Consider the following 23,822-nt stretch of genomic DNA (forward strand, 5'->3'; position numbering starts at 1 on the left):
TGTTTAACGTCGTTTACGCACCAAAAAAACATTACGTACGGAATGTTCACTCTTCTCAATGTTAAGTCGACGTGTTGAATACTAGTCCGGATTTGGTAAAAAAATCCAGTCATTCAATACAGCGAAACGAATTTTAAAACTACTTATCAGCCACGTTGTATTTTTGAACTCGTCTTAACGGAATTTCAACTTAACGTATTCTACGTATCTCACGGCAACAGTGATCTGTGGGTTGATAGGGTGGTCGTGTAAAAGCGTACTTCGGGACAAAGATCGTGTGTTAATTCGGACCGCGTAGACCAAGGGGCGCGGGGTGGTCGAGGTTAGTAAACATAATCATGGCCTCCTCCCGCTATACAATTCAGTAGCTAAATGGGAATGAAGAGTTACCCCCTGCGCACCCCGCCCCCTACACCCGCTGTCTGCCGCTCTAACACCCACACGTCTTGTGACGTAGATTGAATTGCTCAAAAATTGCTATTTTTACTTTGAACATTGTCATTGTGACACTTTATTAGGAAACGTGCATTACGCGATCCGCAACTAACAATTTCTGGGGCTTTCGAGTGCATCTTTACTATCACAGTGCCTCTAAGGAAATGACCATTTTACGTTGGACATAAAAGGGTGGTAGAAGTAACGACTGCTAGAAGATCTCCATGTACAGAGCGCCACAATACGTCGTTACGACGCGACCACAAGTCTTACAATTGTAATAAAAATAGCTCGGGAGACATCAATACTCGGTGACTTGTATTCTAAACTCCTTAAATGGATGCCTGCCGCCCCCGCCCCGACCGCCCCTGTATCGACCGTGGCGCCCTCATCTCGCAGGTACACGCAACACTTATCCCGGTTTTAATTGTCGCCACGCGCGGATGACCCTCGCCTCCGACTTCGATACTCGACACCGTTACGCGGCCTGCTCTTGCCGACCGACAACTTACTACTTAAATTATTTACCACGCCAGCTGAATTACACATTACCATATTCCTGATACTTTACTTACTGGACATTATTTTTAAGTGTCAACTTCGATCGTTATTGTTAAGCGCTTGAAATGGCGCCTTAACTTTGTTTTTGTATAAAAAACATCTTTTCTGACGTCGGTCCAGAATGTATAATACCCGAAGCGATCTTGCATTCACGATATCCAAACTTATCTATAAATAGACTAAAAAGGTGATACCACACCGTTATAATGGCAGTATCATTCCACAAGTCTATTCTGGGATAACACGGGACCGCCGGTGACGACTGTTACCTAGACGTGGCGAATAATGTTGGAACCTATGGTTGATAAGGAGTAATTTTATAAACTTTCTTGTCTATTGCATAATCGATTGTGCAATACTTGCTTACACGAGTTCACTCAATTATTGCAACATTGTAAAGGCTCTTTTTCTCTAGAAAAAGCGAAGCTTGTTAGCGGTTCTCACTGTGTGTAACCATAACACCATGCCCTGCGAGCTTTTGGCTGTAGCAAAACGTGACTGGATTCGTTTTAATTTTACTTCATTTCGTATAACTCCCACTACTAGGCACTTTCATCCTGGTCAATAGGAAGTGTAGAACCTATTCTACCACGGTGCTCCATTTCGAGTTCGTGGTTGCTTCAAGTTTATTATCGTAATAAATTTCTTTATCAATGTGTACTGTGTATCCTACTTGTTTGCATAATCTCATGGATGGAGTCTTCGTAAAGTTGTATAACACTGTAGTTACAATTTCCGACTTTTGTTTAATCCGCTCAGCTAATCGCTCCGTTCATATAACATGTTCTTAGTGTTAATAACAGGTCAGTTGCTAACTTACCAACAAACTGAGCAAGCGGGTGTCGATCTTGCGCTCAATTTCGCAAACGTTCTACCAGAGCCAGCACTAGACAATGCGGCAGAATGTCTACCAATGTGAATGTTGTCATGTTCAATAAAACAACCTTTAAATCTACTGGCGCAATAGGTATACCTCGGCTCTGAACGATGCATTTCATCTTCCAACCACTCGTTCTATTTGCTATTGAATACCAGCTTGAGTGCAAAAGCTGGAATATAGATCTGAAAGTGCATGCGATTGTATTTTAATGTAACATAGAGTCAGCAACTTATAAAAAATGTATCTTTGATATTCTAATCAAGTAAGGGACTTAGGGCACGGGCTTTTGAACATTAACCAATTTATCTGTATTGTATTGGTATTTATTAGTTTTTTTTTTTACAGTTACCACACCAACCACGATTTTTGAAATTTATAAATAATAAAATAACTTACGCCTTTAAAATTAACACAATATTTAACTACAATGTGTATAATATTTGGTAGTTGCTTCTTATCGTATTCAATAGACATTCAATGTTTATGGACGCCGCACATTACGTCTTCGTTTGCTTCGCATTTGCACCAATGTGCGAAATGTCTCACTTTCTTCCTCGGCACATTACATCCTAGGCTTTTGTATTCTACCTTGACTATGACACTTATTATGTTGCCTTGCGAAATACTGCTTTTGTACTTAATAAAATAATAAAAGTTTTAGTAAGCATCCCAGTTTACATGATATTTTGTGACCACACAAGTTTCAGTTATCGATCTGTTCAGCTTTATTACAATGACTCTAAAACCTCTACTTTTATGTCTGTGTTTATGCTCATGTTACATTTACCGCATGAAAGAAAAATAACCTCATTATGCGAACTTCCCACTATCACCACGCCCTAGTGTCTGATTATAATTTTGTTGTATCGATCGTGAATATGGATAAGCACGCCTACGACCTGTAGTTTACATTTTCTTTAAGTTTACTATGTCAGTAAGGGAATGCGATGGAGTGGTTAGCACGGTTCCCATGGGGATCCTAATGAAGAGTACAAACAGTTCACGCTCTGGTGCGCTACACCGTTGGATCAAGCGCGTCCTGAACGAAGGCAGTGACGTCACTGGCGGCGGCGGTGGCTGCGCGCGGGCAGCGGGCACGTGGACTCGCGGAGGCCTCGGCCGCATTGAAAGTGAGACCGGGCGGGGCGCGCGGGGGCACATCGGGTCAACGAACCCGCGCATCCAACCGATCCGCACTTGTACAAGACCGACGGTCGCATTGTTTCTACCTTAGACTAGCTCATTGAAACCGGACCCCGCGATATTTGAAACAGATACCCATATTCGGAAGCGTAACCTAGCACCCTGTGAACAATCAACACAACAGTTTGCATGATTATGTACTTCTGTTGACTTTAATTTGTTTTATCGAAACGTAAAATGAATTAACGTCGTCAATATACGCGATAATGCTGTAACTGTGGTGCCACTGACAGACGTTCGTTCCGTTGACTCGTGTGTAAAAGTTAAAATTACTATATTGCCTCTGATACGTAAACTGATCAATTCAACTGCTGATCCCACACTTCGTTTAAAGAATAGTCATTTACTGTAGTCCATAACCTGTATAGTTAGTTCAGCACTTTCCTGTTGATAAATATCCCATTTCACGCAGTTAGAAACACACGTGTGCCACCGTAATAATGAATATTATGATGTTGTGTTGGGTCTGGGCATACTTTTCTTGCAATTATTCAGCGGAAGTGAACCAGGTGAAGCGAGTATCCGTTGGCTGCGACCACGCGTGTGTGCCGACAGCGTCACGGGCCTTTAGCCTAATGCGAGACCTCAGCAAATGTTATACTAACTCAAATCTATTGAGGACCGAACCTGAGTCAGAAGTTTGCTAACTGACCTACGAGATGGTCTTCGTATTGTACGTGAAAGTCAACACTTGGAAACTATCCGCCTTACTTGACTTCTCAGTACGTTTGTTGGTATAACAGTCGGCGTAGACACAGCAATAACAATACGCCACCTATAAACTACAATAACATTTTTTTCGAGTCGACTATTAATTGCCTCGTCGCGGTAGAAGTTAAAGGCTGGCTGACCGTTCAAGTAGGTATTGCGTTTTAGCGCCAAGGTCGACTGTTTGAGGCTCAGCAGGTGCCGTCGGAGAGTTATGAACAAAACGTATCGATGTCGCGAGCGCGTCCTGTGTTGTACCACTAGTACCCAGTACCTATCTAGAACATTCGCTGACTAAAGTGGGGCTTTGTCACTTGTTTCCATCCAACCCATATTAATCCATAGCACGTGACACCGGTACTGGTTCACTGGTGGTGAACGCTTGGCTCTCACTGCGAGGTCGCAGGTTCGAATTCCGGCACAGACCTAAACCAATGATTATCGAATTCATGTTTGGATCATAAATGATTATCACGTGTTCAGCGGTAAAGGAAATATCGTGAGGAAACACACATTCTCAAGAAATTCGTTTCGGAGGTATGTGACCTAACCTGTATTGGCCTAGCTTTTCGCGGGTTGGAAGGTCATACAGGCTGTAGCTTCTATAAAAAACTGGACCTGTTAAATCTTCAGGATAGGTAAGCGGATTCTGTAAAAAACGGGATAATGCTAATTAGTACGTGACTTTGGTATAATGTATCTACCTTTTTCTCGCAATAGCTTATAATATACTTTAATTATAGATTTATTCCATTCTAACTATAGAATTAAAGGTACGTTAACTTCGCATCGCAATACTTTGCATGTTACATGTCAATTATCTCCAATGAGTTGTATTGAACGCTTGTAAACCTAACGTCTAAGAACCCCTGGTTGGGTGGGTTTTAGAATCGCTGCTGTTATATTTTAATTGTCTTACCGTGATGTATTATTTGAGTCCTGAATATATGTAGTATTAGTGCTATTTTCCTAAGACCCGAGAGACTTAAATGCACAACCCACTCTAGCTTCTTTTTACCAAAAAATATAATAAGCAGCTACTCTACATTACAAACTTCGATTGTATAACACGCATAGAAGAATGTATAGTTCTACCAACGAAAAAGACAATATATTTTCACATTTTTAGAAGTGGTCTTTAAAAAACCTTAAATTTTTGGCCTATAATACCAGTCTTAACTTTGGTGGAGTCGTTTAACGACCATTCAGGTCATTAACTTTTACCGTTACATTATTACAAGGGCCATTGAGCATCATTTGCAGTGCTTAAATACAATACGCTAATTGAAACATTATTTTTTTCTATTCTCAATCAGGCCGGCAGTAGACAGGGACCGTTAGCTCTCAGAAGTCAACTGCAATGAATATGTATCATTAGAGTACATTGCCAGCTGGTTTGCATTCTTTATGTCTTGTAACAGTTCTAACTGTACCTCTATGTTTACTTCTAATCGCTAGCTTTTGCTGTGATTATCTTTAAAAGCTCATACACACAAGAACGACATTGATACAACAAAATAGGAATCAGCTTTTATAATCTTCCGCGAACCAATTTAATGCTGAATACGTAAATCAAAGTAGAATACGATTATTTTCTAACAATAATAATGCCGTACGTATTATTGCATTCTTTTATTATTCTGTCAGGCACCTCCCTAACTTAGGGTGACACAAACACGCTCTCGGAAATTCATTCATGTCGCCCATCGTAATATTGTATAGTGCATAGGCAACAGATTGTCGCAGCAACGTAAAAGTTCAGATTTTATCTCATTCTTCGTAACGAAAAACTTCTTTAAAGTGATCGCTTTTCGTGGCCGATTGTAAGAGCAGCGATAACTATCCCTTGTGGCTGTGGTCTTAGGGTTGTATCTGTAGGTCTAGCTGCGGTATAGAACCTTGTTAAAGTGAGCCGGGGTCGTGTCATTAGAGGGCGTGAATATTTAAGTAGAGATGGCGGGCGCGGGCCGCGGTACTCCCATTCCCGCTTGGGTTATGGGACCGTTGGGATTACCTTCTCATTGAATTAATTCTGTTTGCTGATGAAAAAGGCGCCACCAAATGCCGTTTGAGGAGATTGGAAGAATTGTAAGTGCGCGGAATCGTAAGAGATCTTGATGTTGCCCGAAAGAAGGCTTTCATAATGCAAAAGAAGTGTTAAACATGTACAAAGTTGTTTTTAGGTGGTCGTGTTGGTTTCACCATACTGGTACACAAGGGCTGTTCTTTGTTTATCAATCTTAATGATTTAAGAAATTAAATTAGGGCTCCAGTTCATTACTGTCAGAACAAATTTTCAAAAGAAATATAGCAAATGTTTGGCTAGAGACAATAATTAGGTCTTTAAACAAACAATATCAATTCCTTCGTATTCAATTTCAAGATTCTCGCCGATTTTACAATAAAATAGAATCCATGCTGTTTATATACTTTTCATATTGAATTTCGAATTGTTCATTATTATTATTCTATTCATGAATGATCTAACCCCAACAGCGTCTAGATTCGGTGAAAGCAGATTTGAGATTTCTTTGTTTTACCGCTTGGCGTTACGCAATCAAGAGGGGTCATTGGGTCCGCACCCAAAAGTCGTACCCGCGAAGTGGAGAACAGTCATATCCTATCGATTTGTTAAGATGGCGGACGGGGGCGGCGCGGGGCGCGGCAGGCTCTCGGCGCAGCGTGCAGCGTCGCTTGCACCTGCCTGGCCGCACCGCAACCGCGGCAAGCGACACACTAGCGACATCGCACCCTAACCTACCACTCCGAGCGATGTACACTGTACACTACTCGCCAATACGGAATGAAACAAACGACAATGATGTTGCCTGTGTTTCCCAACTAAATAGATTCACTATCTCGAGCGATATTTATTATTTCGTATATCGTATGTCTGTTCTTTCGAGAATGTACTTGGAGCCGTAAAGGGTCATTGACGAGTAAGGCATTGTATTTTTCATAATACCAACATACAAATAGTGACGGAATTATGTAAGACGTGGCCGGTACCCGCTGAGTCATAGCCATGACATGACTAATTATTAAGTACAGGCCTCAAAAAATATCTTATTTTATACTATCGTTATAAAACGGCAAAATGTGTAGGTAACAGAAATGTAACATAGCACGTGGTAGCGTAGGTCGCGGTGGCATAGTGGCGGTGGGAGGCAGTGTACGCGTCTCCACCGGGATCCTCGACGCTCGGCGCGCCCTCGACGACCGCGCCGCTCTCCGGTGACCGCGGCTCTGGTCCAAGGTCGCAGACGAACCCTGGCCCACTAACTTTTTTCCCTTTTTACTCGCTCTTTCATTAACTTTCTCGTATTATCGACTGGATTCTTATAGAAACTATAACGACATCACACTTTATTCACGAAACACGCCCTTATGTGCAGAATTTTCACTCCTGTCTCGGGTATTAATCTCCTCTGGGCCAATGTCGCAGACCATTCTAACCAATTTTCAGTCTTTCAGTAACCTTTCATTTTTGTTCGACTTGCAATTCGAGTCTTAACCTGCGTCTCGGCAACTAGCCTTTTTATGTAGACCCTTATTAATAGCATCCTAATCTCTGGTCCATGTTCATATAAAAAGACCACTTATATTTTAAACTAACGAATCGCATTTAAAGGCAATCGATATAAGTCTGTTCACGTAACATAAGCTCACGACTATATTCCTAATTGGGGTAGTCAGACGTACATTCATCGCATGGCGAAGTAACCCATGCCTCTGAGCTTTCTGTTAGACCTACGTGATAAGTATTTCGCCATCTATAATGGTCGAGCCAACGATTTTAGTGAAAATTGCACGTTCGGTTAATTAATAAGTCACTAGTTCAAGTGCCGTACCAGGGATCGATCCGTCGATTCACTTTTGAGAAGCAAGCTCGTGACACACAAGACCACAGTGACGTATAAGACTGATGATGACCTTTGTCATATTCTGTTGGACTGTGTCCGGAAATCAGATGTGAGACACCCACTCTCATGTTATTCGTTCTCATGATGTAATTTCCCTTGGCTACTGTGAAGTCAATTGCTGGTTGGTAGAGCCATTATCAAGTAAAGCTTTTAGTTTATATCATCTCGTTGACTAATCCTTTGCCTTAGGGTTACGCGACAGCACCCATGGACTTGGCATGATTAGTGGTTCACAGAGGGGTCCAAAGCTTCGTAAAAAATACAAGTTTGATTCTCTAAGTACGCCCTTGTTGACATAGCGTCTCGGTCGTCGGCGTAGGTTCCTCCCTGGTTCAAGGGCGCACACGAATTCTCACCCACTAACGTCTTTAACTTGCTCGTTCATTTACTTTTTCCTATAATGGGTGTCTTAATAATTGTGTTAAATTCACTTCGCACCCCTAACAAAATGCCGGTGTTCGATAATAGCCTCTCTGGTCCAAGGTCATAGACAAACCCTGGCCTACTTTTCTTCGTTCGAGGCCTTGTAGTATAATCGTCTAGCAAATTTTGCAGGACCGATATCGACATTATACTTTCTTAAAAATGACCTCTGGGGTCTAGTGGTAGAGCGTTGGGCTCACTATCCATAGGCATCCCGATAGGGACACATCTCAAAACTCACTTTCTGATCCCTATTTTGGTTAGGACATTACAGGCTGAACACCTGATTGTCCGATAGTAAGATGATCCGTGCTTCGGAAAGTACGTTAAGCCGTTGGCCCCGGTTACTATTTACTGGCTTAATAGTTACCCTGACATCAGGGTTGATGAGGTTGGTGGCCTACATGATTTATGAAACTGTTTCCCCTAGATATGCTATCGGCATGTTGTCCCATGCCTTGGGAATGCCGTCTCAGGTCCAAGGTCGCAGGCGAACCCTGGCCCACTAAGCTTTTTCTCATTTTTTACGGCTTTACTCGCGTTCTCCGGCGTTAACGAGACACTTTCATTAACTTTCTCGTGTATAGACTAATGTGTCATTAGTCCTAACTAGTGCTGCATACCCTTTGCAGGTTAGGCAGACAGCCTATTTACCAAGCGTGATCTGTTAACCTTTTTCCACTCAATTACATAAGCGGCGCGCCTTACAGTGAAAACCAACTAAGCACTTTTTGAAAAATCACATTCTGATGTGATTTTCTTCAACAAAACCCGGGTAAAAATTGACACCACAATTTTTTACCTGGATTGAAACTAGCTTGTCTTTTGCAAGTTTGTTTTGTTAACAAAGAATACCTACATATGTATATGAATTTTCAAAAAAGCGCTTACGTGGTTTTCACTATATCCATCTTTTTAAACGGTTTTATTTAGCTCACCCCGTTTGTTTTATTCGTATAACACATTGTGCAAGTTACAGGTCGCAGGTTCGAATCCAGCACAGACCTAAACCAATGATTGTCGAATTTGTTTTCGAATTCATGTTTGTATCATAAATGATTATCACGTGCTCAGCGGTGAAGTAAAACATCGTGAGGAACACATTCCCGAGAAATGCATTTTCGGAGGCTAACCTAACCTATATTGGGCTGGCTTTCCCTTCGGGTTGGAAGGTCAGACAGGCAGTCGCTTTTGTAAAAATCCGGACCTGTCAAATCTTCAGGCTAGGTAAGCGGACCCTGTGAAAAACGGGAGATGATGACATTGTGCAAGCTGGTGCCTACTTATGTATTAGTGGAATGAAAACGAAGCATAGGCAAGGGTCCTTCAGGATCGACCTTGGTGACCGTTTTGTCCTAATCTCAGGTGACCGACGCAACTTGCCCATTAACAGTCGTAGAGTTTTCAGACCCAAAAGTTACCAATAAAATATAAATATTTTGAATATTCCAGACTTATTGAATGCGTTGAATGAATAATCGTAGAGCATTGTTGGTATTTTCATTATAAAATACTATTATAGTAACATAACATCACGTCTGTATCCCCCAAGGGGTAGGCAGAGATGTATAACAATAATAGTGGATATACACACCTCACCAGCTATCTAAGTCCCATGTAATAGGGGAGAGTTTATTGCATTTATTTCGCACAAAAATACTGGACACCACGTGATATCAATAAATCTATCATCGAAACACGAATCCCAACTCATAAAATCGAATTCAGTGATTTAGAGCCCGCGCCGGGATTCGTACCCGTGGCACTACGATGCAAGTCGCGCGTTCTCATTTTTTTAATTTTTTTTTTTTGACGTGACTTATTGTAGATTTGCCGCAGATGGCATTAACTACTTGGCCGGACAAATGGGGAGCGCTGAAGGCTCTCACCCGGTAATACGCGTTCTCCGAACAGTGCCATTACGTAGTATAATACTGTCTGGGTTTATACAGGGTGTTAGTGACATCGTAACGAAAATTTTAAAGGATGATTCAGGCCATGATTGTAAATCAAATGGAATTTTCCGTCGCAAAAGTATGGAACGGAAAATAATTAAAAAAAAACATACATACATACATAAACTCACGCCCGTAATCCCTAATGGGGTGGGCAGAGCCACAAGTAATCAAAGACAACTTGCAGCCACTGTTGATACGAAGTCCAAAGATGGATATGATGAACCTTATGGTGATAAGGGATCAGCCTATCGCCCATAACATTAGTCCATCATGTTAGAGGACACAATCCCTCTGTCGGTTTTTACGACATGCCCGGGAAGAGAAGCAGCTGAACGTGTTCTATGTTTTTTATATGCTCCCAGAACAGCATAGAAGCAAAAAAAAACACTAAAATTTTCTTGAAATTTCCTATAGGACAATCCACTTGATATCAACTCAGAATCATGGTCTGAATCACCCCCCTCAGTATTCGTTACGATGTCACTAACACCATGTATACCTATAATATGATGCGAGTCAGTCTATATTGTTAGGTCAAGTCTATAATTTTATAATAATGATCGGCTTATCGATATTTGAGGTTCAATAATTTTGGCAGTGTCATGTTATCTCTCACGATTCGCTGCATCTCTATTGGACTTGATGTGTGGAAACGCATACAGTAGGTATATTACATAATGTGTATTAGAATCAATAGTATTGTATTTAATTTAACATAATGGATCTATTGTGAGCGATGTGACGGTTACTTGTCACTATACACTACGTTTTTATCGATGTTTAAAGACTGCGGTGCACCAAAAGCAGGTCTGAAGCACCACAGGCGCAGTTTTAACGTGAGTCCGTGTGACAATCGCGGTCAGTTGTCATACCTACCTAACTCCAGCCAATGTTGTCCTACAACGTTGTTTCTGTAATATTTTTGTTTCAGATCATACAAACCTTTACCTATATTTACTCACTAATTCGTTTTTTATTTGGAATAAAACACATTTTTCCATTATGCACCCTGAACAGAACTGCGCTGCCACCGTGCAAGACCGCGCTCAAACTGCGCTCGCGCCACGCCTGCGCTGCTACTGCTTTTGGTGTGACGCACTTCAGAGGGTTTCTTGTTTACAGTGTTATTTTTGTTGTGTCGAACCCTTAAAAACAAACAACATAAAACGACTACATAATTTATCTTCTGGCAACTTGTTCTGTTTACTCCAATACGGATTATGGGCATGAGTTTAGGATATAAAGACAATTAGACTAACGCAAGACAGACAACGATTCAGTTTATTTAGAAATCTCTTTCAGCAAACCAGGTAAGAGAAACTAGGAGAGGGCAGATATGCGTGTACAACAATGGCAAGATAAATGAAGCCACTGATAATATTTTATGGTGGATTAAAACGCGAGTAAAAAACCACCTGTCTTCCTTAATTACAAGGAACATTTTCAACTATCATCATTAACCTATAAAGACTTAATCGAAGCGAGGTCCTTAAGGTTCTTAATTTAATTAAGAAAAATGTTTTACACAGCACCTGCCCCTTCACCGCACGAGTATTGTTATAACTGCTTATAAACATAAACTAAACATCCTATATCTTAAAGTGAACAGAACAGGGGAACAGGGGGGGGGGGGAAGAAAGCAATATTGCTTTCTTAGATGAATTGCTTCGATGTGGCCATTTTAACCCCCCAGAACAGAACACATAAGCGTCATTTTGAAAAATCACATGTTTGGATGTGACTTTTGTTATCAAAACCACCCAATAGACAAGCTAGTTTCAATCCACGTAAATAATTGCGGTTACAATTTTCACCCGAATAGAAATTAATAGTGAGAAATCGAAACATAAGATTATAAAAAAAAAAAAATAATTTTATTATGATTTAAAAAAAAAACGTTTACGTGGTTTGCGCTATAAGGCGGCGATGTTCGTCCCACAGCTGGGCACAGGCCTCCCATCAATCGTTGCTCCACTGCGGGTTGTTACAACTGCTCAGATATTGACTTCAATGTTTTACTAAAAGGTTTTAGTAACTAGTGTTCAACTGTTCACGCCAGGCGTGGATTAATAGCGTCCATTATCGCCAAGGAAAACATTGCTCTATAATAATGATAATCCAACGCCTACCACAATGCCAGATCAATAAACGGACGTGGTGACTGGTTCTTATGAACCCTGTTTACCAAGTCTACCATAGATTTGAAACTATAATTATTTTTAGCTATAGCAATACTACATATGTTTTTATAGTCCATGGCTAGTTCAGAATAGAAACTTACTTTCTCAACAATGCAAAGTGATGATTCTAGAAATGCATCTTTTTCTATGTTGCCCTTATCGAGTTCGTCTGACAAGGACTGTGAATAATTATACATAAAACAGATACAACCTATATACGTCCCACTTTTGGGCACAGGCCTCCCTTCAATCAACCCGAGGGGGTATGCACAAAAATATACAGCGCACAAACTCTACACTGTAATGTATGTGAGTTTGTAATAATTACCTATGAGATCGATTCATGTCGTCATATTTCGGGCATCGCAATACAAAAACTAATCTAGGATACTGGAATTTATTTAGGTTTCGTAATTTTGGCACGTGAAAAAGATCGATCACAATTCGGTGTCTTGGGATCGATTGACGGTCTATTCAGTAAAGAGAAAATTTTAAAAATCCTTTTTCATTTTAATAAACTTTTTTTATTCACTGATCAGCATAACATGGTGCTATAAAACTCTTTTCGGTTGATGAAGAGAAGCTTTTTATTTTTGTATATTTGTGATATTTTTTTGTGTGTTTGTGATATTTTTTGTGTGTTTGTGATATTAACTGTTTGTTCTACTTGCAGTGGCCCAGTCAGAAGACTCACCAGTGGCTATGAAACTCAAGAAAATATGCCTTAAGACGCCGGTGGGCGAGGAACAAGCAGCACAAGCAGTCCTCGACCCCGCGCTAGGTGAGTACTCTACATCCAACTAATGTACGATAAAGTTAAAAGAATACCTTCATTAAAAAGGTATAAAATACTATCAAAATCACACATTCATTACGTATGCAACAAGACCTATGTACGAACAGAGCTCTGTCTATGCATTTGCCACGGATCAATATCGTACATAGTGGCACCAAGTTTTCACCAGTCTTGTGCATCGCAATACACTTCTCGTAACCTTGTGTAAACTTATAATGAGCTCCTGGAATATTTACTGCAAGTTCACATTCTAGACATTTGGGAATCTTCCTTTGATATTCCTACAAATATTTTGATACATGTCGCTGTCGACATGTCGTCGTTCTGTTGATTGAATTGTGCTTTTATTTCCCATCGCGCCACGCATTGAGGCTATGATGTCATCGATTTAATTGCGCCGACCACTTCATTACCTACCTATAAAAACGACGGTTATTTCTGTCTTCTAAATATGTTTCAACAATAAACGCAGTGAATCGATCCCTTCACATTTTACGGTATCGTTATCGTTTTATATGTAAAATTGTTAATACCGGCTTCAATGTCAAGATCCGTTTTTACTGCGGTCGTTCTCTTTACCTTTGTTTTTACTACATTTCGATCTTTGAGCATTTGCCGCTCCAGCCGGCCAGCGTCCAGCGTGCGTGACGCGTTACATCACATTTCTCATCGGGTAGACATACTTATAGCGGTGTGTATGTATAGCACCGACTGGCCGCGTACGTATGTACAGCTATATGTAGAGGGTACGCATTCGTGCACAGGTCGTTAATGGTGAACGTGGATCTGTTGTGTGGTACGCGGGTGGAATAACCTATAATTAGATGCGCTTACACCAATCCTCAGCCGTGGAACTCGTAGATGTCTCGTTCACTCAACATCCGCTGAAATATTTGATGCAAAACACTCCCATCCGATCGCGCAATCGTTACCTACTTTGATGCCGTAATTAGGAAATGACGCTTTGAGGACACGCAGTACTCGCGTGTGATTGAAGAAATTAGCAGCAGAATTAATAGAAAGTAGTCCTGTAGCTGTACTTTTCCATGCTTTCGACAGAGTATAAGAAAACAAAATAAACTATCACCTTATCTAAAAAGGGCGTGTCGTGGCGACAAAGCTCATCTAAGACTGGGATACCTACTACCAGAAAACGAAATTAACAATTTCTATACATCTTATATAAAGTTCCAATCCCAAAGTACGCCCTCGTAACTAACTAAATCCCACACAGCATGTATAATTCTCGCTTATGTACTATAACAAATTGGAATCTAGTAAAAGGGGGGTTAAGGGGTGGTTCTCGCGTATCGGCGTGATAAGTGACGACTATCCGTCAATGTGTTGCATTGGTGAGGCGTGGGTATGTGCGCTGCCGTACTATTGGACAATAGCAACGTCGATGCATTTTCGGCAATGGCTCGAATACCCGTGCCACAGAGTAAAGGAGATCAGCAAGCTCAATACTATCAATGAGACTTTTATGGCTCGTCTGTTACACAATGACTTTAAGATGCGTTCAGTAAAATGGGTTTCTTAAAACATTAATGTATTTTACTGTTTATATTTTGAAACCTACACACGATTGATGCGGTACCCGCGTGGAGCTACTGGTCGTCGTTAGTCTGTGACACTAGGCCGCGACCGTCGGCCTGTGTTTCTCCGGCGTGCGTGGCACTGCAGCTCTCCTCCACGGCCGGTAATTTGATTGGGCCCGAGCTGTCACCTATGCGCCGCAGTCGCCCGGCCGTCGCTCGCCGGCTATCGATTAGAGCCCCCGCCCCTGCCCCCGCGCCGCCCGCGAACCGGATCTCGTCACGCCGCCATTGTGTACCCGCGACGCTTAAACGCATTCGTTTCTCCCGATGCGAAAACGACGCATTCCTTCCGCGCGCCCGCCCCGCCCCGGCCGGCCGCGGCCGCACCGAGCGGCGCCGCGGCCCGCGCCGACCCTCTCATTACACTTTTACCACATTACCACGCTGCCGACCACCACAAACACTGCCGACCACTGACAAATGCTATATCACCGAACCCGCACTAAAAACTGCCGTTACCCACAACAAAATGATAATTTTAAATAACCGGCGACGGGTTCCTCACCCTTTATGCAGACGAGCACTATAACTTCTCGTGATGCAACCAGAAGGTAGATATTTAATCTCAAACTAACGCCACATTGCATAAGGTTTAAAACGAAATGCAGACGTATATGGCAACTAAATGATAATTTCCACGATTTCACAAACACGGCTTATGAAGTCATATCGCCGTTAACTTACATGCAAAATTGCTGTGGAATCGGCTTCAAGTCAGTTGCAACCAGTTGCAACGTACTTTAAGATTGCAGTTCAGTTGTGGCCGCTCTCAGACAGATCCAGATCAGGCTTCGTATACAGTACAACACAAAGCCCGCCCTTCTTGCTTAAAAGTCTTAAGTTAAGGATTAACGTTGATACTCAACTAACACTCGTCAATGCGTTACCGGTTCCCATGATGTTTAAATCCCTAAAGGGGTGGGCAGGTCCAGATGTAGTCAGGCAGCAGACTTGCAGCCGTACTTGGAACTTCAATGAGTTATTGATAAACCTTATGATCACAAGTTACTATCCTATTAGTTACTGTACATATAGATAGCCGATAATTTTAGTCCGTGCGCTAAACCTCGTGTGGGTCCGGCGCGGGTTGGTCCAACTTATGCTGGATAATTCAACAATCTTGTTCATCGCCCAGTGTAAGTTGATTGCACGCGTGCGGGCGAGTCGGACTAAAAAGAGGGTCTACAACCGAGATACTCGCTGCATGATAAACAGCTGAAGGCGTCCTATGCTCTTCTATTTCAGAAGACAGTACGGTTTGTCCAGCCAAGTACTTAATGCTATATGCGGGAAATGTGCATTAAATAAGTCATGTTAAAAAAATAATTAAAAACTGAGTAAAAAGAAATAATTATTGCGCCAGAAATTCTCGCTTACAGAATAGTGTTTACTTTGATTAGTAAACGAATCGTCAAGGATAGACGCGTAAAACCGCTAACCGCTCCGCTCGTTCACGTGTCTGAACCTGCTAAATGCCTTTCGTAAACATTTTTTATATTTTTATAATGTACCTAAATAAATGTAAAATTTAATAATATTACAAAGTTCTTGAATATGAATGCGTAAAATAATTGTGATTGTAAACATAACGTATTTCCCACACGGCACGAACTACGCTCATTAGGACGGTGTAGAGGTGTAGTTGTCCTTTTCTATTTTTAGTAGTCTCATACTTTTAGAGCTTATTTCTTTCTATTATTTGCGATAATTATGCTAGATGACCACCTAGTTAAATTAGATATTTTTTTCAAAACGCCATTATAGATCAGTTGTACGGCGTTTGTATATGAATACAAAACGTTGTGACGTCATCAATAAACGTTGTCAAACGTCGTACTCATTGTTATATAATTCACAATTAAAATTTATCGAGTAAATTATTCAAAACGAAATCTCAGGTTGATTATACATTATCTTAGACTAGTTTTTATTTCTAGATCAGCATTTTATAAATTATTTTCGACCCAGTCATCTGCCCTAATGTTTTAAACCTTTTAGTAGTGAGTGACTACTCTAACTTCTTCTTATCGTGTGGATTGTAAGGAATACTGAGCTCAAGAACCCTGGTGTAAGGGTTATTATTGAGCCGCCAAAGGCCCCTGACATGACTCATGTAACGATCAGTAAGTAACCGGGAACAACGGCTTAACGTGCCTTCCGAAGCACGGATCATCTTACTTTCGGACGATCAGGTGAACAGCCTATTATGTCCTAACCAAACTAGTAACTAAATTCACTAAACTAATCTATCTAAATTCACTAGAAAAGGAAGAAAAATCTTCCCTTCTCTAATGCAATTTAAGAAAGTAAAGGAAGAAACTATACTTCTGCTTTTACTGACTGTCATTGAAACTATTGAAACATAGCTTGTCCTTATATTTAAGCACGCGAAGGCAACAAATATTTTACCTGACCTATAACGATTTTAATTCAAGGCTTTCATATTCAAACTGGTGGTGTATATTATTATGTAATTAAAACTTTAATCTATTCTATTCTCCTACGCTATTCTGGGAATAAAAAAACACGTTCAGCTGGTTGTCTTCCGGGCGTGTCGTAAAAGCCAACAGAGGGACTGTGTCCTTTCTGACATCATAGACATTTGTTGTGATTTTAGCAGTGGCTGCAAGCTGTCTTTGATTACTTGTGGCTCTGTCCACCTCATTAGGGACTACGAGCGTGAACTTATGAGTGTATGACTGTATGTCTTCGATGAATGAAAAATAGGTATTTCTACCTTTGAATGTGACTTAAATGTAGCTAGCAAGGAGTGAGTGTAGTTTACACCTCTTTCTACCTCTTCGGGGATACAGGCGCGGATACACTTCATACAATAAACCTCGTTTCAGACACTACACATTGACGTTATTGTACATGCGCATCTGTGTGTGTGACGTCTGAAGCGCATACGATTGAAGACTAAAGTAAGACCGAGGGGGTGAGGTAAACTGATGCTCAGCCGTTGATGGAGAGCGGAGAGTACCGGTTCTATACGTAGTATTGTTCCTTATTTCATGGTTATGCTATGTTGAGTGTGACTTAGTCGATCAAACAATTTGTTTTAGTCAAAGTAACAAAACAAAACTTTCGATTTTCGAAAATCTGTTCCAAATCTGCTTACTTATTTCCTATCGTACGTTGATTCCATCTATTTTTATGCAGTTTTGCATTGTTTTTATCTTACGAGATATCTCTGAAATGTATACAGGAGGATGGAAATTTGTGCTATTAATATATTACTTTAATGATAATTATTCTTCCTAATAGTACCTACGACATTCTAGACCAGTACGAAATTCCATAGGGAAATTTACTCAGTACTTGGAATTGTTAAAACTTAACATATTATATCAAGATTTTATTTTATTTTTCTTCAAATTCATAGCGTCATGGCAGTCCATTTACAGTTGCTGTAAATATTTCATATTTCGGGAGTTAGTTCAAGGAACTCTGTATTCGCGACCTGAATAACCGACGTGGTTATTGTCTTGAAGATGTGCTTCCTCCTTCATTTCTCTCCAAACTTTACAATTAGCTTTTATAATCTTCTACTGTGGGCTTAGTTTATGTTCTACCATATAGATGAAAAACACTTTGGGACACCGTATTCATTGCTTAGTGAAATTAATAGCGGCTATCAGTTGGATACAAACGTTCTCCACATATTTTATTCTCCTTTTTGGCATTATTCTACTTTTTCTATCGTGTTGTGAAGTCGTTGACCAACCTTATCAACCCCGATGTGAAGGTTATTAATGAGCCGCCATAAGCCCCTGACCTGGCTCATATAACGACTAGTATTTACTACATTAAGTAAGCACGGGCTTATTTTTCAGTCAATAAGGTGATTTCAGCCTGCAATGTCTTAAGTCAACTGGGGGCAGTCTCATTGATTTTCCGCAGGGATTTTATTAGATATTTCCACACCGGGAACCGGACTCGGACCTCCGGATAGTGAGCCCAACGCTCAAGGACTAGAGACTGATCTCCGCAAGTCACAGATTCAAATCCCGTGTTGGCCCTACTGAATTTGTGTTCGTGTTTGGCTTTCTGTTCCTACCACCCATTGCTTCTATCAGTAATTAAGGCACATAATAACGGGTTCTTACCGCGTTTAAATAGGGATATGAGACTCCCGATATTTTGAGACTGTTGCAAGTGCCATGATCACGGGATGACTGATGAGATTGGATTGGAGTAGGTAGATCCATAATTTTCTACGGGCAGACATATCTGTCTACCCTCTTTCTTTGCCGCTTGTTTATGTTTTTGATATCGGAATATCAGTAACTTTTAAGAACGGCATCGGGTTCACCCCTCCAATTTCTATGTGGTCTGCCGCACTTTTATCTGTCTCTACAAAACCCACTGAATTCGACTTTATGAGTTTAAAATAAAAAGAGTTTTATGTCTGTAAAACTGGAATTCTGAATTTGGATTCATGTTTGGTTCATAGATAATTGATGTCACGTGGTTTCCAGGATTTGTGCCTGGCAATAGGCTCGCTCCCTATTACGTAGAACTTAAACTCCCCTAGGCCCCTGACATGGCTCATGTAAAGAATACTTGCATACTTCTTATTGAGGTAATACTAGGGACCGGCTGCTTAACGTGCGCTCCAAATCAAAGATCATCTTGCGGACAATCAAGTGATCAGCATGCTATGTCCTAACCAAACTGGGGATCATAATCAGTTTTCTTATGTAGTGGGGACCGGGACTCGAACCCTGGACCTCCGGACCGTGAGCCCAGCGCATTACTAGCGTCGCTATTTTATCATCTGCGTAGACCGAATACTGCAGATGTAATTTAAGGATGCCGTTTTGCTGGTTTTTGCGGATGCGTTGTCTTTATAATTATGATAGCTACTTATGTTCAGGAGCCTTTGTTTAAGCACGTCACCTAAGTGATATGGTATGAAGTCCACACATTTTTAATAAATATCATGTTTCACTATAAATAAAGCTCGTGCTAGAGTCAATGCGTTTCTGTATATCTAATCTACGTATATTCTATCTTAGATATAGAAGATAGCTAGACGATATCTTATAGTGAAAACCATGTTAGAGCCTTTTTGAAAAAACTCATTCGAATGTGATTTTTATTAACAAAACCTCGCAATAAACAAGCTAGTTTCAATCGAGGTAAAGATATGTGATTTAAATTTTTACCTGGAATAAAATTAATTAAAGATTAATTGAGGTTTTGTTGGAAAAAACACATCAAAGTGTGATTTTTCAAAAAGTGCTACTATGAGGCGACGATAAGTATCTTGGTCAATTCTCGAAGTATGCGTGATATTACTATAAGAGGATTTCATTTGCATACAAGATAATTAACAAAATGGCGGTACACATTCAGTGTTTGCATATAGTATAAGATGATAATGTTTATTGTTGATAGCTAATGCTTCCACCGTTACTCATCTCATCCTGTGCCCTAAAAAGATAAGTTAGCTGAACAATAAACGGCTGGTCATTACTTTGTGGGCTTTGTGGAGAGAATGCGTTAGATTGAACTAAGTAATAACATTTTTACTACTCTCCTCCTGCTTCTCTTCTCTTCTTTTCCTCCTGCGTTCTATACCTGTCATAGTAACAAGGTTAAGCTCACCAAATACGAATATTTCACGAAAAGTTTCGGGGCTGTATGGTAATTGAGCCTCAGGCAAACTGGTGGGCCAATGGTAATTGTCTCGTGTGGTATCTTTTGTTTGAAACGGAAATGTCATTGACCCCAGTGAAAAGGCGTCGCGGTTTCGCCATTAGGTACCTACTCGACGGTCGCGCGCATGCCTGTTCCTAAGGTCGCGCCCGCCTTCCGATGGAAATCATTCCAATTAAAGAGGTAATCGTTGTTTTTTATATAGATCGCGAAGACGTCTCGATTCTTTCTTACGGGTTAAGCAGGTTCTTGGATGATGATACGGTTAAGACCTGCAGCCGGATCTTACCGGCGACCGCTGTTGTCACTGCGGTGTTTCGCGGGCGGGCAGATTTATTTGGACGTACCCCCTTCGGGGGTGCGGGGCCGGGCGTACCACCCACCGCGCCACCTCCACACATTTGACTGGATCAATAAGTAAGCAAAGGATGCCCGAGCAGAAAAACCATACACCCGACCACCCCAAGGGGGCACACGTAACCGACACCCCCCCACTAGCGGGGGAGGGGGAGGACTCCACAGATTGCCATTTTCTCTTTGCCTATGCTTTAATTAGTTGCGTAGTGACGCGTGTGGATTCATAATCCCGTGTTATTAAATCACCATAGTAGCCCCGCTGACCGAACACTATGCGCCGGCTCCGCGCCTCGCCTGGAAACTGACAAGATTCCGAAACTCATAAAATGACAATAAATTAATACGTCCTTACCATGTAACCATAAACAGCTAAAATCTCAAACCACCGCAATAACAGTCTCATAAAAATGTCCACTGCGACTCTCTAAACACTCGAAAATACAAAGTAGGTACCAACCTCCCATCTTCATACTCGAATATCTGGTCGTACAGATTAACTCGAGTAAACGTTGCCATATTCCCACGAAAAAAACTGCTTCTTCTTTCCTATGGGTTGTGACGCCTATGACCGTAATCATCAACCCTGGTGTCAGGGTTACTATTGAGCCGCCATAGGCTCTTGACATGGCTCATGTAACGACTACTTACTAAAGAAAGACCTTAGGATCACTTAAAATCACCTTTGTTATCCCACATAGATTCTAAGTTTATATCCAACATTTTCTTCACAAACGACATGAATCTATTCAAAGCGAAGCACGGTTTCGCTTTGTTACTAAAGAAAATCAATGGAAGACCACCGTGACAAGTAGATTAGATAAAACCTAGATAATCCGTAGCAAACAATCACCTGAAATGCTTAATAAACCTCCATTCGTATGCGTAGTTACACCTCAACGTTGCCATGCATATTCATATGATAGAGTTCACAAACATATTGAAGATGTTCAACCTCATGTCACAATGAACTGGGAAGTTTACTCGTTTAATTTCACCAAATACGTACTGCCATAACATATTTTAGTATTTTAACCATTTAATAAGTAAGCAGCAACATCGCCTCTATGTACTTTCTTATGACCTGTTATAACTGCTTTGTATTCTTTCACGTGACGTATGTCGTCATTCCGCATTCCATTTGCTTCTAAGATAGGAGCGCTGTGACAAAATGCATTGCTACCACTTCCCCTGCGCTCGGTAACATTTTTGTTTGCGGCTGCAACTGATGGCAGGAAGGTGCGATTCTTGCACCTTCCGTATTTTTTTACTTTCTTTTTTAAACCGCTTGCGGCGTAAGAAATATAGATTATTAAACAAAACGTCCATCTTAAATCTTAATTTCTATCAGATTGCGCTCTTATTTCGGCCAATCACTGCTGAAATTTCTCGGTGACGGTTAAAAGTGGTTCAGCGTAAAAGCTGTGATTTTTACGGGCACTTCGCGTCCGCCATCGAGATCGCGTCGAGTACACCCGGGCTCCTTTCCGCGCGATGGCAATCGAAATAATTATCATAAAGTAAATCCCCACAATTCGGCCGCCCCCGGCCCCAAGTCGGAGCGGTAAATAGCGGGCCCTCGCCGCGCGATAGTGATGCCTATCGGAAACAATCACAATTGTATCGATGGATTGCCTCGATAAACTCTGCATTTCACGCTTAGTTGCGAATTTACTTCAAGTCCCTAATCTACGTAAACAAACACCGTGGTTTCATCATGCCATATCCGAACCCAGAAACTATATCTTACGCATCGGTAAGAGATCGCAGTGCTTTTTGTTTACCTTATAAGTAAATTATGCATTAGAATTTCTTGTTAGTAGAATAAATTGTATTAATCGACATCGATATAAACAGTAGTCGTAAAAATACGTTGCACTATTCCCGAACTCTTAACCGGGGAGGGCCTGTCGCGTTTTCAGTTTTTGCCTCATACCGTTCCCATCTCGACTCGACATTGCCAATGGAATTTAATTCGCCCGGTTGTTTTAACGTCTTTCCCATCTTTTTGTCCCATTCGCCCTTATTAATGCCAATAATGGGTTAGCTTTGTATCCAATCACATCTAAGATGGTGCTGCAGAATTTATTAAATAATGTTCAAATCAAATCAATTTACGTTGATGACTACTCGCCAATATATCTTTTTCTCTAGTCTTTTTCTTTTTCATTCGAAACTCATGATTTCAAATGTTTCGTAATATTCGTCACACAATGAACAAGGTCACTATCAAGTGAACTTAACTGCAGTTTGTTTTTAAAAGCCCGGTGACATCTGTCGTGTAACACACCCCATTTAATGCCTAAGCCGCTTTGCTCTACCAAACTGAGCTTTTGCTTTTATTATTACACGTGATTAGGTGTCTGCGTGAGAGTGCGTGGTAATAATAAGTAGCCACCACCCCTGATCACCCGCCCCTCCCCCGAACACGCGCGCCTCACGTTTGCTACTCGATCACATCTTGAAATCAAACCTTTGTTCCGGACTTGAAATGTATGTTTAATTAAATTAATATAGTAATAAATATTCGTGACCTAGTTTTTAGGTTTCAATAAAACGATTGGCTTCAAGAAGATTTTATGTGTAAGAGTGTGATGGCGTCAGAGGTGTCTTGGCGCGTGACGCGACACGGGCAGCTCCCCGCAGGGGTCGCGCTTTTGTCAGCCCACGGGGACTGCTGCCCTTGTGTTTACGTATTCGTAGACAACGCCCCACGCCGCCTGCCACTATAAACTTTTATTAAAATAAAACATTACCTCTTTAATGACGATTTCTTAATTAATGTGCACCGATCGATGTTGTCACTCAGCACATCCTTGACCAATATGTAAATTCACAAGTATGGTGTAGGACACAATGTCAAAGTTAACAGGTTGGTCGAGGTTGTTCGGATGGTCGGTACGGGTGAACGCAATAAAATGGCCATTGACACGATGAACTGGTCTTTACTCGTACCATTCAAACGTGTAACGTCTCTCGAAAGTAATTCGAACAAAAAAAAATTTCTCTTACTGACAGGTGCAAACAAATGTACAATATAAAAACTCCGGCCAAGGTCAGAATTCCAAATGCAACTCATTTATGGTAATTGTGAAATAACGATAAACAATTCGTTTAAAGGGCTTTTAATAATAATGTG

The 23,822-nt window shown here is 41.0% G+C and overlaps 1 protein-coding gene across 1 annotated transcript in view; it reads left to right on the forward strand.

Moving 5' to 3' along the window:
- Positions 1 to 23,822, forward strand: part of LOC126375052 (metastasis-associated protein MTA3) — a 54,971-nt gene that overhangs the window by 11,321 nt on the left and 19,828 nt on the right. Inside the window, exon 3 of the mRNA XM_050021895.1 lies at positions 12,945 to 13,052. Coding sequence (XP_049877852.1) covers positions 12,945 to 13,052 — 108 coding nt within the window. The remainder of the gene's footprint in view (positions 1 to 12,944; positions 13,053 to 23,822) is intronic.

This window comes from Pectinophora gossypiella, chromosome 18 (genome assembly GCF_024362695.1).
Source record: "Pectinophora gossypiella chromosome 18, ilPecGoss1.1, whole genome shotgun sequence".
Lineage (NCBI taxonomy): Eukaryota > Metazoa > Arthropoda > Insecta > Lepidoptera > Gelechiidae > Pectinophora > Pectinophora gossypiella.